The 16,102-nt window shown below is 42.3% G+C and overlaps 1 protein-coding gene across 1 annotated transcript; it reads right to left on the reverse strand.

The window, feature by feature from the left end:
* Positions 1 to 5,611: 5,611 nt before the first annotated feature.
* LOC121144076 (PRAME family member 6-like) lies at positions 5,612 to 9,183 on the reverse strand. The gene is made up of 4 exons (XM_040757425.1): positions 8,897 to 9,183; positions 7,682 to 8,251; positions 6,365 to 6,794; positions 5,612 to 5,731 (listed from the first exon to the last, which is right to left on the reverse strand). Exons 1-4 carry the CDS (start codon positions 9,181 to 9,183, stop codon positions 5,612 to 5,614), a joined length of 1,407 nt encoding a protein of 468 aa, XP_040613359.1.
* Between the last annotated feature and the right edge of the window lie 6,919 nt (positions 9,184 to 16,102).

The following is a 16,102-nucleotide window of genomic DNA, read 5'->3' on the forward strand; positions in this document are numbered from 1 at the left end:
TAATCATGACCTAGGGAAAAAGGATGACTGAAAGATGCATGTATGTTCTGAATGTATGTGTGTGTGTGTATGTGTGTGTGTGTAATAAAACATTATCTTAAAATAAAACAAAACACAGCAAAACCAATACTAATGATAATACTAAAATGAAAATAGTTTAGCCAGGTGGTGGTAGCACATGCCTTCAATCTGGAAGCAGAGGCAGGTGGATCTCTATGAGTTCAGGGCAAACTGTTCTGCAGAGATAGTACCAGGACAGGCTCTAAAGCTACAGAACAACCTTGTCTCAAATATAGAAAATAAAAAAAAACAAACAAACAGAAACCAACCATTCAAAGAAAAAAGATACAATTCAGTGACCTTCTATTTATTTATTTGATTATTTTGCATTTAGTGGCATGTAACCATTTCTTCATTGCAGAGATAAATGTTCATGGCAGATAATCTTTTATGTATGCCTGTATTGTGCTTGCAAATATTGTTTTGAATGCACTTGGATCTATTTTCATCACGGATACTAATTTATTTTTTTTTTGCTGTCTCAACCTGGTATGCTATTACAGTCAGGCTGGCTAAGTAGAAGGAATTTAGTAGTGCTTCATCTATTTTTTTTTTTGCTTTTCGTTAATATTTTAATAAGGATAGATTGTAACTCTCATTTCAATGTCTGCTAGGACTCTATTTGAATCCATCAGGTCCTGGGTGTTCTTTATCTAGAGGGATTTTTTTATTATTATCATATCAGATTTTTCATTTGTTATGGGTGTGTTTAGGTTGCTAACTTTTCTTTTTCACCTTTGAATTTCTAAAACAGGATTTCTCTGTGTGGCTTCAGCTTTCCTTGATCTCTCTCTGTAGACCTGGCCTGCCTGTGCTTCCCAGATGCATGTGCTACTACTGCCCAGCTTGGGTTGTTGACTTCCATTTGGTTTAATTTTGGTGGTTTGACTGAGTCACAAAATTCTTCTATTTCTGTTAGTCTGTGTGGGAACACCACACCTTGTTCAGAGACCCACTTCCCCATCAGCCTGGGAGTAGGCAGCTGTAAGACAATGTTTACTAAAAACATGTTTACTAAAAACAATACAATGCCCGGGGCAATAATTCCTGAAAAGGGCATGCCCATGGGAACCGCCCTGTCCTCGACCATTTCCAAAGACTAACTGCATCTTCAGACCCACCCATCCCCACCTCTGGTGTCAGGGTATATAATAACCAGCCAGAGTAGGAATAAAGGAGAGCCTTTTTGAGGAGCCTTCGGGTCTGTGTCATCAATCCCTGACACACTTGCCACATTCTCAGACACAGGCTGAGCAGAGGACAGGGCAAGTCTGTTATGATTCATTGCATTGATATATTCTTTAAGACTTCTTAAAGGTTTCCTGAGGATTCAGAAAGTAGTCAGCCTCAACCTATAGAATTCAGACAGTGGTGATACATACCATTAATCCCAGCAGCCATAGAGCTAGACAGTCGTGGTACACACCTTTAATCCCAGATCTCAGGATTTTGAGGTGTAGAGATCTGTTAGTTCAAGGACGCACTAAAAGCAACATCTCACACAAAGGTAATCTCAGCATTTGGGATCACAGAACTTTAATCCCAGCACTAGCGAGGTGGAGACAGGAGGATATGGCAGGGCAAAGGAAGGAATATGAGAAGGAACAGACAGGAATTCGGAGATTTTCACTTGTGAGATTTTGTGAAGACAGGATTGCCATGTCATCTGGCTAGAGGAAATATCTACTGGATTAGCTGCTTTGCTTCTCTGATCTTCAGCTTGAAGCTTAAACCCCAATATCTGTCTCTGGGTCTTATATTTTTGAAGCTACAACCTGGTATCCAATAATTGAAAATATGGCTTTTGATAATGCTAACGCTCAATGCAAAAGGATAATTAGGCCTTTAAAAGCAAGATCAACACCTTGGTGATCGGAGGTACAATTAATATTGAAGGTCACGACCAACATGGTGTTGCATGAATAGGAGAGGTGATTTCTAGAGGTTTAAAGAAAAATAGAAATGTCAAAAAAATTTTTTTTGATTTTCAATGTAGGGTTTCTCCGTGGCTTTGGAGGCTGTCCTGGAACTAGCTCTTGTAGACCAGGATGGCCTCGAACTCACAGAGATCTGCCTGCCTCTGCCTCCTGAGTACTGGGAATAAAAGCATGATCCACCAATGCTCGGCTAAAATGTCAAATATTTTAATTGTGGCAGAAATGTCACCTGAAAAGGGATTGAAAACAGGGTGTTTATATCTTTTTCATAGCCATATGTGTATTGTAAATGAAGTTAACATTTTTTTCTAATATCTGTATAAATGACAATCTAGCTTATACAGTATTTTCCATTCATTCTTTTTTTTTTTTTTTTGGTTTTTTGAGACATGGTTTCTCTGTATTGTTTTGGAGGCTGTCCTGGAACTCACTCTGTAGACCAGGCTGGCCTAGAACTCACAAAGATCCGCCTGCCTCTGCCTCCGGAGTGCTGGGATTAAAGGCGTGCACCAACAATGCCCGGCTTCCATTCATTCTTGTTTGGAGCCCTGCACCACATATGTAATTAATGCAGTAAAATTTGCTAAATGAGTGGTCATTGCACCAAGTAAGCTCAGTTAAGCCGGATATGAGCCCACATATATAGTGTGATGATGCAATCACTGTTAAATCCACGGTGGCAGGGACACCCTCAGAGACCACTAATGCTTGAAATAAAGGAAAAGGTTTCCTGTCACAGTAGAAACAGCTCTCTATCATTCCTTACCCGAACAGCAGCTTCAAGTTGTCAGAGGAAAAGGAGATGCCATCCATGGATAAATGCTTGAGAGATTTGAGTTTGCAGAACTGAGAGAGAAAATGGGTAGCACACATCTCCTCTGTGTCTTCTAAATTATTGACAACCGTGTTTGAGTTCAAGAAGATGTGAGTTAGACGGCATTTGCGAAGTCTTGTCATATGGCCAAGTTGAGGTGCAATGTGACCCAGGAAGGGCAGCACCTGGTTTGTGTATATCTCCAATGCCTCTATATTGTCTGGCAGGAAAATGTCCAAGACCTCCTTGATAATGTCTCCAGGAAAGTCATGTTGCTGATGTCCTGATACCTCCAGTGACATTAGAAGGAATGCACATTAAAATTGTATGGACAGAAGCTTATCTTTATAACTTTCTTTCTCTTTTTTAAAGGTATTTTATTTTTCATTTTCAAGACAGGCTTTCTCTGTGTAGCAATTACTGTCCTGGAACTCACTCTGTAGTCCAGGCTGGCGTCAATCTCAATGATACCTACCTGCCTCTACCTCCTTAGTGCTGGTATTAAAGGCTTCTGACACCACTGCCAAGCAACTTTATTTTTTATTTATTCCTTTTGTCTTGATGTGTCCATATCCTGCCAACCACCCATCCCCTGGAAACTCTCCTCCACCCTTCATCTCCCCAACATAAATCAAAGTAAAATATAAGATAAGTAAGAAAAAGAAAAACTGGGAGAAAGGGAAAATTTGTCATGGAAGCTGCAGTGTGACACACTGAGACTCACAGTAAAACCCTATATCCATGCATCTTTACATGCAGGCATTCCTGAAAGAATCATTGGTTTGGGTGTAGGCCCATGGTATCAACTACACTGTGGATGATGTGTCCTCAATGGAACACTTCGTGAATTTCCATTTGCTTGTGGAGGTGCTGCAGGACTATGCTAACCCTGCTGTGCTCAGCACACCATAAAAGTGGTGGATGGAAGGTGGGCCATCAAGTTGCCCTGGTTCTTGGCCTAGGCAGTTGCAGGGTTTGTCAGAAAGCCAGCTCTCACCTGTGTTTATCACCAGGGTGAGATTTCCTGCATTGCTCTAGCTAGTTCACCTCTTGCAGGGATGAGCAAGTGGCAGGGCCAGTTTTCTGGGTTTTACATCCTAAGGGGCATTTCTCCCACACGTACAGATTCATGGTCAGTTCTTCTGTGCTGTCCAGGCAAGGTATAGCGACCACTCTCCCCAATGCTGGAGCTAGAGAGAGGCAGAGACAGCTCTCCCACTCTTATGATCTCAGGGCCTCAGGCCTTGGTGGGGAAGATGGGGAAATCTCTCTCTTGCCTTTTGTGTCACATAACTGATAATGGAAAGTGCTCTCCCATCTGTTGGACTTCATTGTCAGGGCCCATGAATGTATTCCCCACTGCCCTACACTTGAGGACCCAGTCTGAACTGTCAGTAGCCTGTATCCAACTAAGTCAAATGGCATCAGGATGGGCTATGGATGTCTTCCCAACTGCCCAGGAATTGATGACACAAGTTGCCCATGTGTGGTTTCCTCCCTCCATAGAAGAATGGCATAGAGTGGGCCACGGATATCTTCCCAAGAGTCTGAGATTTGAGCATCCAGTCTGTCTTCTGATGGTTACCACACAAGTGAGCGAAAAGCCATCTGGCTGTTTATTGATCATCTTTCTAGATGAACAGAACTTAAGGACCCTGTCTGGCCTATGAGCAACTAGCACCCACCAGAGACAAATGGCATTGAACAGTGCCAAGGATGTCTCCCAACCAGCCTAGGCCATCAGGTTCCATCCTGGTCTCTATGTCAACAGCCCATGCCTGAGACAAGTGGCATCAGGCAGGGCCATGGATGTCTTCAATTCAGCTTTGGGGCTGACTACACAGGTTTGTCTGAAGATAGTTAAGGATCCTCAGTACAGATATAAATAGAACTACAAAAACAAACAACACCCCCACAAAACTATGAAATACATGATGTACACTTTATCTGTTAAATTAAACAAAAAAACATCTTTGGCCATCTTGTATACAATACCCAGTTTATACTAGTACTGATAAACATATGTATGCTTCCTTTAAACGTTTATATATTTTTATGGCAAGGATGACCAGACACCAATGGAAACGAATGGCCCAGGTGATCCAGCAGCTCAAAATGCCTCTGTTGCAGTTTACTCAGAGTTATACATTCAGAACTGATTCAAGGCTCCAATCTAGAAAAACACTGGCTCAGATGGAGACTAAGCATGCCAATGAGCCTCAGTCACAAAGAACTTGGCTGCAGTGTCTTCTTCTTTCTTTGCATGAATTGACTTGAAAAGGGTTCAGAACCTCACTACATGAATACCGGATGTGTTCTATTTGCTGTGACTAGCATGTGTTGTCGGACTCCAGCTTAAAGATAATATATGCAACATTTAAAAGAGCAAGAAGATTCCTCATAGTCACTTTAGGCTCCTAGCCTGTGACTGACAACCCTTGTGAGCACAAATGGAACAATAAATTCTTTGTACATCCACACTTTTCTAGGTGGTAGGAATGAGGGTTTTGTGTTGAAATGCCATCTGATGGTAGTCACATCACTCCCCAAGTTCGGTTCTGTGCAATGTGTTATAAGCCAGTATGGTGTATGAAGATAGCAGGCATCACAATATCATGTGGAAAAAGGGGGATTTGGTTTATTAATGAAGACCAATGGAAATACAGAGGAATAAAAATTATCTTAATGCTACCTGATACAATGAATACCTATCTTGGCTACTCTCTTAGCGAATAATGACAGAACTTACAACCAAATAGTTAACAACCGGGTCTCAGGTCAGTCAGGTTTCTAGGCAAGGTTAATGTTCAGGGGGTGCCCAGCACTTCCTATCTGCGTCCTGGGATGCAATCTTCTGTGTTTTTCCAAAATCATCTTCAACACAGATCAAGGCTAAACTGCTGTGTTCAGTTTCATAAATCTATACAAACAATCCACTAAATAGCCATAGGGTGGGAAGTTAAGAGGGGAAAGACAATCCCATAAATGACCTCAGTTCATTTTGTTGCTGGCAAGCCGTGGACGATAAGTCTTTGAGCATATTCATGTGGTCACAGAACACCTTGACTATGACCTAAAGCTGAGATTAATGACTCAGGACACAAGGGAAGAACATCCAGATTCCTAGTCTGACCATATGTTTAAAACTGTCACATATGGGCAAGGCAGTGGTGATCCTGTTTTGAGAGAGGCAGAGATAGAAATGCAAAGTTGCCTTTCTGATTGGACAAGACAAGTATCACTGTGTTCCCATTATACTTCAAGTCAAGCTTGTGTCAATGGTGTCCATACCCTGAAAAATATTATGTTTCCTATACATGACACAGTGTATGAAGTCATGTTTTCTGGGACTCCATGATGCAAATCCAAACATTAGACTTTCATTTCTCAGTATCCAGAAGCAATCTTTTCCTATTTATTGCCAACACTGACAAAGTTTGGCCTCCATGTCATAAACACAGCGCCTACAGCATTCAAGGCAGATGACAGTAGCAAAAGCTATAGTCTTGGGCTGCCTTTTGACAAAAAGTATATCCAGGAGTTCAGAACATACTTCGGCAAATTCCTCCACAAGAACAGAACCCAGGGGGTCATAGCACTCTAGAGGGGCGGGGTAGAACTCTGCAGTCATTTTTCTTAGATTGGCCATGCTTTGCACAAGCTTCTTCAGAACAGCAGTGGAGAAGTCGTTGTCATAGAAATTCACAGTGGTGAGCTGTGAGCACTGGCTCAGGGCAGGCAAGAGCGCACTGAGCTCATAGTCCTCCATCCTGCAGTTCACTAACTCCAGGGTCTTCAAAGTCTCTGCTGTATTCTGAAGGAGAACTCGGAGATGTGTGACACCCACCCTGGCCAACACTACACCAGTGAGGTTCAGGTGATTCAGGTGACACAGCCCCTGACACTGTGACAAGTGTTTCAAGTCTGCCTGGCAGAGATGGCAGAGACTGATAGTCAAGGACTCCAATGGGGTCTTCAGGCATCTAGAGAAAGAAAAAGAAATTAGTGCATGGTGTTAGAGGGCACTGAGACAGAAGGGAGGAAATACGCAAATTCAGTCTAGCCTAATGCTGAAGGTCTGCACTTGGAATACAACCTGCTGGTGCCTGCTCATATAATTGTCACCGAAAGCATATACTTAAGCTGGGATGGTCTCAGAGCACACATCATCAACTCCCCATGCTCATTCTGTCAAACAGAACTAGAGTTTGCCACAGCATGCCATAATCTCATTCCCATGGGACCATCACAGAAAGATTCTGGCAGCATCTTGGCATGTGTCCTGCATAGCTCCTCCTGTGGTCCTTCCCACCAGTCACAGCCTATATTCCTGATTTCAGTGCTCAACACTTAAAACTGAAAGTCCCTCACTCCAGCATCAACCATTTTCCAAAAGCTAAGTCCCAATCTATGCTCACATTATCCTTCCCTCCAGGGGGACATAGAGGCTGAGACAGGCTCCACCAGAAGAATAAGGCCCCTTTTCACAGATCTGAGTAAAGACTTCCCTAGGTTCCTTTGCAGGTGTGGTACTCCCCAGCTCAGGACTTGGTACTCTGCCCTGTTCCCTTCCCATTAGCCAGGATGTCAGGAAGAAATGTCCAGAGCACTATCAGTGTGTCTGACCCACCCAATGGACCTAACTTCAATTCATCTCTCTAAGCATCTCCTAGCCCAGTTCTGACTGCTAAATGAATGGTCATTGAACCAAGTAAGCTCAGTTAAGCTGGATATGAGTCCACATATATAGTGTGATGATGCCATCACTGTTAAATCCACGGTGGCAGGGACACCCTCAGAGACCACTAATGCTTGAAATAAAGGAAAAGGTTTCCTGTCACAGTAGAAACAGCTCTCTATCATTCCTTACCTAAACAGCAGCTTCATGTTGTCAGAGGAAAAGGAGATGCCATCCATGGATAAATGCTTGAGAGAATTGAGTTTGCAGAACTGAGAGAGAAACTGGGCAGCACACATCTCTGTGTCTGCCAAATTATTGACAACCGTGTTTGAGTTCAAGAAGATGTGAGTTAGACGGCATTTGCGAAGTCTTGTCATATGGCCAAGTTGAAGTGCAATGTGACCCAGGAAGGGCAGCACCTGGTTTGTGTATATCTCCAATTCCTCTATATTGTCTGGTGGGAAAATGTCCAAGACCTCTTTGACAATCTCTCCAGGAAAGTCACAAATCGTCATCTTCACACAGCACAGCCGTACACAGTCTTTCCTCTTCTGGGCCCACTGCAACAAGCATATTTGGTGTTCTTTCAGGTGGAACCTGAGGCTAAGGTCAGTGACCAGCTTCAAATCTTGCCTCAGTTCATTGCATTTTTGTGCATTACTTTCAGTCTCTGTTGAGCAGTACCAATCTCTGCCAGCCCATAGATCCCAGAAATCCTGGTTCATATTCCTCAAGTCAAGTACTCGAAGCCTCCAACATCTGTGAGGGAAAATGTACAATTTCATAATGTAAACCAGGATGCCCTGTGTGACAGCCTCTGTCCAGCTTCTCTATTGTCAGATCCAACATACTTCTCTCACCTACCAGGCAAGGACCCTTAGCCTGAACTTCATGTGGAGACCTTTCCTGCTTCCCTCCATTCAATTACTCTAGACTTGTGTCTCTTCAACATAAAGTGTAGGAAAGCTGGTCCTTGGTGGCACATGCCATTAAGCCTAGCACTAGGGAAAAAGAGGCAGGTTGATCTCTGAGAGTTTGAGACCAGCCTGGTATACAAGAGCTAGTTCCAGGACAGCCTCCAAAGCCAGAGAAACACTGTCTCAAAAAATAAACCATAAAAAAGAAAAGAAAAGAAAATGAACACCCTCAAAAAAACAAAAATACTCCCAAAACTTATAGTGTCTGTAGGAGAGCCAGCAAAAGCTCATTCCAGTGTGGCTTCATCTATTCTGAGCTCTTCCTCTCCTGCCATTGCATGAACTCTCTACATGAGTAGAGCTCCACAGACCTACAAGTGGATGACACCAGAATCCTCTGTCCACTATGACCACATTCTCCCTGCCCTTATATTTATCTTACGTATAACTCAGCAACTCTGTATTTATATACATTGACATTGCTTACCTGGGACGAACCTTCTGTGTCTGTAGAATATCTACACCATCCAGAACAGCTTGCAACAACTCCACATCTGGTGTCTTTATCAGGGCCCCCACAGGAAGGTAGGAAAATGGCCAGGCAGCCAGCACTGCCTTCAATAGCTCCATGTGTCTACCAGTGAAGGCTTCCTTAAAAAGTGGTGGGAAGAGATTAATGGGCAGGTACTCCAGAGCAGAGATGGTTGAGGCCTCGTTCCGCAGCAGGCTCTGCACTGCCAGCTCTTGCAGTGTGGGTGGGTTGTAGACGCTCATTCTGATAAATCTTCAGTTAGAAGGAACCTGGTGAAGCGTTAGGGATACATTATTTTCTATTTATGTTTTGGGAATAAGCACTTCTCATAATTTGAAGGAAGCAGAGGGTCAGAATCCTAGGTCTGGCAATAAGGGAGAACTCCGTGTGGCTCATTATCTGCCATCTCTTGGTGTTAAAGCCAAACTTCCATCAATCTCAGCATGTGGAGTGTCTGATTTTGTTTTTTTTGTTTTTGTTTTTTTTTTTGGTTTTTCGAGTCAGGGATTGTCTTTATTGTTTTGGAGGCTGTCCTGGAACTTGTTGTGTAGACCAGAGTTGTTTCATACATACAGAGGTCCTCCTGCAACTGCCTCCTGAGTTCTGGGATTAAAGGTGTGTGCCACCAAAACCAGGCCTTTTTGAGTCTCTCAATGGCCCCACCCAGACACAAATCAATCACTTTTGCAACAGGTATTTATCCCTGCTCTATTTGGAAGTATTCAGGAGCACACATACAGACCAGACCCTTGTGTCAGGAAAAGACACTGACCATCTTTCCAGGTGCTTAAGAAAATACATTGCTGACATCACACACCCAACCCACCCTTATTGTACTTTCACCAAACTAATACCTCTTAGGAAAGGGTGACAGGAAATCCTGAAATGCCTGCTAGTACATGCTATTTCTAAAACAAGAATCTTAGATGAGAAGCCAAGTGTACAGAGGCTACAGGGACAAAGATTTTCCTATGATGCATTGGGGTCTAGAGGAAGACAGGAGGTAAGTAAAGAAAATTTACAAATGTTTTAAAGTTAGTTTTACACTTTAATTGGGTATTAAATTATAAGAGGATATTAACTGCAATTGTATAATGAGTCCAGAAAACTGTAAAATTCAATGACTCTAGAATTCAAGATTATCCTTGCCTATTTTGACCCTGTCTCCAAAAGCACAAATGAACCAAAGAAACAAATATGCAAATTCATTTAAACAAATCTACACCAGATGTAAAAATATTAAAATGTGTCCTTTGAATTTTAAAACCATCCATCCTCTGGAAACGTAGCTTAGTTTGTTAAAGTCTAGACCAGTATGTCCTAAGACTTCCAATGGAGGTGAGTGACTTACCTGATATGGACACGGGTTTAGAGCTCCTATTGCCAGCAAGGCCAAGCAGAAACTCCAGGCTCAGGACTCCTCAGCACAGTAATCAGTGACTGCAGGCTCCTTGACTCTGAGATTCTACCAGGTCCCATCTTACCATTTTATAAAGCTTCCTACTGGCTCCTCCCTAGGAAGCCCCACCCCTCTACAAAATCCTATATCTCCACCCACTTAATCCAGTTAATGATTGATTTATTTTATTCTACAGCAGACTGAGTGAATCTGACCAATCCTGTGAATACAAAAACACTAAATTCAATAGTCAATGTTCCATCTGTGTATAGATTGACTTATTTTTATGTCAATTTTCATGCACAAGTTTATATAAATATATAATATACATATATATTATTGTGTGTGTGATTTTGGTGTCTATGTGTGTGTTTTATTGTGTGTGGGTATTTGAGTAAGTAGTGATTTTTAGGGTAGCCAAAGGCTAGAAAATTAGCTTTTGTCTCAAAACAACATCAACAACAACAAAACAAACACTAAACAAAACACACCAAAGGAATATGTTGCAGATGAGAAAGAGATGAGATGGGCATAGGGAACCGGGAGTCCTCTGTAGCAAGTACTTTATAATCATCAAGAGTAAGATGGACACTTTATCTCAAACTGAAAATCAACATCAAAGCATGATGGGATGGAAATCAAACAAATACTGATTTTTATTGATACCCCCTATGTCCTCCTGGATGGCGAGCGTACTCTTCTTCGTCTTAGCATTCCAGAACCTGAGGCAGGAGGATTTCTGTGAGTTTTAGGCCAACCTGTCCACACAGTGAGAAAATATCAAACAACAACATCAAATTCCAGATGCAAAACAGGGGTGCTTGCTTGAAGGAATCAGTAGAAACCAAGTGCCTCAAATGGTCTTTTTTTCTTTTTTCTGAAATGGACTTTTAGAACAAATCCCTTACCTACCAATCCCAAAAGGCTCCATGGGTAAGGTACTTACTCAAGTTTGATGTTGGAACCCAGGAGAACAGACTCCTGAATGTTTCCTCTGAACTCCACATGGAAAACATGGCAAATGCACCCCACCTATAATTAACTGAAAAACATTATGTGCTGATATATTATTAATGATTTAATAAAGATTGCCTGAAGAATCAAAATTTAGAGCCAGTCAAACTAGTTAGACATAGAAGCTGGGCAGAGTTGGCACACACCTTTAATCTGTGGACTCAGGCTACAAAGGTTCACTGTGAGTCAGAAGCCACCCATGGCTTGAATCAGTCTGAAAGAAACAGCTCATGCAAAGGTGATCTCAGTACTGGGGATCATGCTCCTTTAATCACAGCACTAAGTAGACACCAAAATCAAAGAGTGTCCGTTGTGTATTTAGTCTCAAGCCAGTTTGATGAGAGACAGCAGTCTGAGGTGTGGAGGAGACATCCTGGAGACAGGATCAGCCTTTAGCCTGAGGTAGAAAAAGAGCTAGTGGCTTGGCTACTATACTTCTGTGATCTTTAGCTTGCATCTAGAAACCCAGTATCTGTCTGTGGGTCTTTTATTAATGTGTGTTACACTTTTTAAATTCCCTTTCCTGACAGCAGGGAACCACTGGGCTTAGACTGGTGTCTATGACATCTGCTGGGCACGTGTGCAGGACTGCCACCTCTGCAGTCAGTGAGATAGGGATGCAGTATCAGGAGTTTCGTGTCACCCTTGCCTATGAGTAGCTTCTATCCCAGGGGGAAAAGCACCATGGCCTCTAGCAATGAAAGGAATGCAGGAACAGAGGAAGGAAGGACCAATTGTTACATCAACATTCCTTGAGAAAAACTCAGGAAAAATGATTCACTTAGAAATCAAATGAAGTGGAGAAAGTTGGTACAAACGTTTAATCCTAGCCTTTATCTCACCACTGGAGAGGCAGAGGCAGGCAAATCTCTGAGTTCAATGTCAGCCTCATCTACACAGTGAGTTCCAGGAGAGACAAAGTTACATCTCAAAACACCAAAAAAGAAAAAAAAAGCCTTTTTAAATTTAAATTAGAAACAAGCTTGCTTCATATAGCAATCCGAGTTCCCTCTCCCTTTCTCTCCCCTCCTCCGATGCCCTCCCACCAACCTCCCACTCCCCTCCCCCAATCCCCACTCTTTTCCCCAGGGAGGGTATGCCCTCCATGAGGAGTGTCCATAGTCTGTCATTTCATCCAGGAAGGATCCTAGACCCTCCCTCAGGAGTCCTGCCTGAGAGTGCATTCGTGAAAAGTGAAAGACCCTTTAACATTTCTCTCAGGACCGTCTACCCAAAGACCACCAGGGAACCAAAGTTGGCTCCAAAATGTAAGAGGATGTTTATTAAGCCAGTGCACCGAGGTACAGCAGCCTTGGGAAGTATTGAATTCTGAGCAGAATTTACAGAAATTTTAAGACCAAGAAACCGCACACAGAGTGGTGATGGTTCAAGGAGTGTTTGGTAATCGGTGTCAGACCTTCATGCCAACATGCACACCTGTGGCTAACTGGCTGGTTATCTGTCTTAAGCAATGTCTGTGCCCTGGCTGAATTTTGTGACCAGCCTGGAACCTTCAGGTCTGGGGAATGTTCCTAAATCCTTGAGGACTGAGGCCTGGCAAATATTATCAAGTCCTTTAGGACCAACCACCAGGTTATGATGTTTAAGTGTAGTTGCTCATGTCCAAGGACAGGACAGCTTACTAATTTTTCAACTGTTGGGGCAGGGGTTCTTCAGAAGGAAGGAAGAAAATAGGGAAGGGAGAGAGAGAGAGAGGGAGAGAGAGAGGGAGAGAGAGACAGAGAGAGAGAGAGGGAGAGGGAGAGAGAGAGAGAGAGAGAGAGAGAGAGAGAGGGAGAGAGAGAGACAGAGAGAGAGAGAGAGAGGGAAAGAATCAAATAAGTTCTGAGTCTGGGATTTGTTCTCCTCTGTATGATTCCTAGAGATCAATCTTACCTCACCACGCTTTTGTGACTGTACATATTGAGTCATCCTGTTGGCCCATCCAGTTTTTTTTTAAAGAACCTTTTAAGGATTCTATGAATTAGGTACTGGTATCATTTTCAAACCAGATTGTCCCTTCTCCAATTACTCGTTTCCCCTCCTTTTCCTATCCAATTTCATGACCCATTCCTACGTAACCACTCTCTCTCTCTGTGTCTCGGTGTTTCTCAGTCTCTGTGTCTCTCTCTGTGTTTCTCACTCTCTGTGTCTCTCTCTGTTTCTCTCTCTGTTTGTGTGTCTCTCTCTGTCTCTGTCTCTCTCTGTGTGTCTCTCTCTGTTTCTGTCTCTGTCTCTCTCTCTCTCTCACACACACAAACTCAAGCACACACACACACACACAACACACACACACACACACACACACACACACACACACACCTCTATAAGTACATCCTGACAAGCTGTTTTAGTGGTGCTCATACACACCAGTTTAGGGAAGAACTTCGAATGGATAAGCAATAAAGGAGCTGGTCCCATGTGACTGATTCTCCCTCTATTAGCATCTCTTTTATTTTATTTTATTTTTAAATTTAAATTAGAAACAAGCTTGCTTCATATATCAATCTGTGTTTCCTCTCTGTTTCCCTCCCCTCCTCCCATGCCCTCCTACCAACCTACCACTCCCCTCCCCCAATCCCCACTCTTTTCCCAGATTTGACCCCTATGCTCATTAGTCCTCCCTCTCTGTCTCTCGGTTCCCTAAATTCAGCTTAGTGTTTAGCTGTGCCTTGTTGTCAGCTTCCATCAGTCACTGGTTGAAGATTCTGTTTCCCAGACTCTGGCAGTGGGAGTGTAGGCTGGCATTCCTCTGGTCAATGTCTAAAATCCATATAGGAGTGAGTATATATCATGTTTTTCTTTTTGTGACTGGGTTACCTCACTCAGGATGGATTCTTCTAGCACCATCCATTTACCTGCAAATTTTAAGGTTCCACTGGTTTTTTTTCCTGCTGAATAGTATTCCATTGTGTAAATGTACAATATTTTTGTATCCACTATTCATTTGAGTTGCACCTATGTTGCTTCCAGGTGAAGGCTATTACAAATAGTGCTGCTATAAAAATAGTGGAACAGACATCCTTTGTTGTATGAATGTGCATCTTCTGGGTATATGCATAAGTGTGGAGTTGCTAGGTCTTGTGGTAGACTGATTCTAGTTTTCCTGAGGAATCTCCATACTGATTACCTTGGTGGCTCTACGAGTTGGCACTCCCACCAGCAGTGACCGAGTGTTTCCCTTTCTCCACATCCTCTGCAACATAAACTGTCATTGGTATTTTTGATTGTAGCCCTTCTGACAGGAGTAAGATGGTATCTCAAAGTTGTTTTAATTTGTAATTCCCTGATTGCTAGGGATGTTGAGCACTTTCTTAAGTGTCTGTCAGCCATTTCAGTCTCCTCTATTGAGAATTCTCTATTTAGTTCTGTAGCCCACTTTTTAATTGGATCCTTTGGTGCTTTGGAACCTTGTGTCTTCAGTTCTTTGTAGATTTTGGAGATCAACCCTCTGTCAGATGTGGAGTTAATGAATATCTTTTCCCTTTCCGTGGGCTTCTTTTTTGTCTTGTTAACTAAGTCCTTAGCCTTGCAGAAGCTCCGTAGCTTTAGCAGGTCCTATTTATTAGTTGTCAATGTCACTGTCTGTGCTACTGATGTTTTGTTCAGGAAGCAGTCGTTTATACCAATTGGTTCAAGGGTACCTCCCACTTTCCCTTCTAACAGATTCAGGGTGACTGGATTTATATTGAGGTCTTTATCCATTGGGTCATTAGTTTTATTCATGGTGATAGACTTGGAACTATCTGCAGTCTTCTACATGCCAGCATCCAGTTATCCCAGCACCATTTGAAGATGACTTATTTTTTCCATTGTTTCATCTTCTTTTTTCCATTGTTTTAGCTTCTTTGTCAAAAACCAAGTGTTCATATTTGTGTGGACTAATATCAGGGTTTTCTATTTGATTCCGTTGGTCTACCTGTCTATTTTTTGTGCCAATACCAAGCTGATTTCAGGACTGTATCTCTATAAAATTGCTTTAAGTCAGGGAGGCAGATGCCTCCGGATGTTGCCTTATTGAACAGGGTGGTTTTGGCTATCCTGGGTCTTGTGTCTGTCCATATAAAGTTGAGAATTGTGCCTTCAAGGTCTGTGAAGAATTGTTATGGGATTTCAATGGGGATTGCATTGAATCTGTAGATAGTTTTTGGCAAGATTGCCATTTTTGCTATGTTTATCTTACCTATCCAAGAGCATGGGAGAAATCTCCATTTTCTGGAGTTTTCTTTAATTTCTTTCTTTAAAGTCTCAAATTCTTGCAATACAGGTCATGCACTTGTTTGAATAGGCTTACCCCAATGTATTTTATGGTTTTCTGTCAATTGTAATTCTTTCTCTGATTCCTTGGTCAGCCCTTTTATTGTCTGTTTATAGTAGGACTACTGATTTTCTTGAGTTGATCTTTTATCCTGTCCCTATGCTGAAGGTGTTTATCAGCTGTAGGAGTTCCCTTGTAGAGTCTTTTTCGATCACTTATGTTAACTCTCATATCATCTGCAAATATTGAAAGTTTAACCTCTTCCTTTCCAATTTGTATTCCCTTGATCTCCTTTTGTTGTCTTGTTGCTCTGGCAAGAACTTCAGGAACAATATTGAAGAAATATGGAAAGAATGGACACCCTTGTCTTGTTCTACATTTTAGAGGAATTGCTTTGAGTTTCTGCCCATTTAGTTTGATGTTGGCTGTTGGTTTGCTATATATACCTCTTATTATGTTTAGGTAAGTTCCTGTTATCCCTGAACTCTCT

This window comes from Mesocricetus auratus, unplaced genomic scaffold, assembly GCF_017639785.1.
Source record: "Mesocricetus auratus isolate SY011 unplaced genomic scaffold, BCM_Maur_2.0 Super-Scaffold_100014, whole genome shotgun sequence".
NCBI lineage: Eukaryota > Metazoa > Chordata > Mammalia > Rodentia > Cricetidae > Mesocricetus > Mesocricetus auratus.

What these genes read in the sequence shown, in the direction of transcription:
- LOC121144076 (XM_040757425.1), bottom strand. Translation starts at nt 9,183, where the DNA reads ATGAGCGTCTACAACCCACCCACACTGCAAGAGCTGGCAGTGCAGAGC. An exon ending in AACATGAAGCTGCTGTTTAG is followed by an intron (nt 6,795 to 7,681) that starts GTAAGGAATGAT and finishes TTCTTTCTCTAG; the next exon opens with ATGCCTGAAGACCCCATTGG. An exon ending in TTGTGGAGGAATTTGCCGAA is followed by an intron (nt 5,732 to 6,364) that starts GTATGTTCTGAA and finishes TTGTTTGTATAG; the next exon opens with ATTTATGAAACTGAACACAG.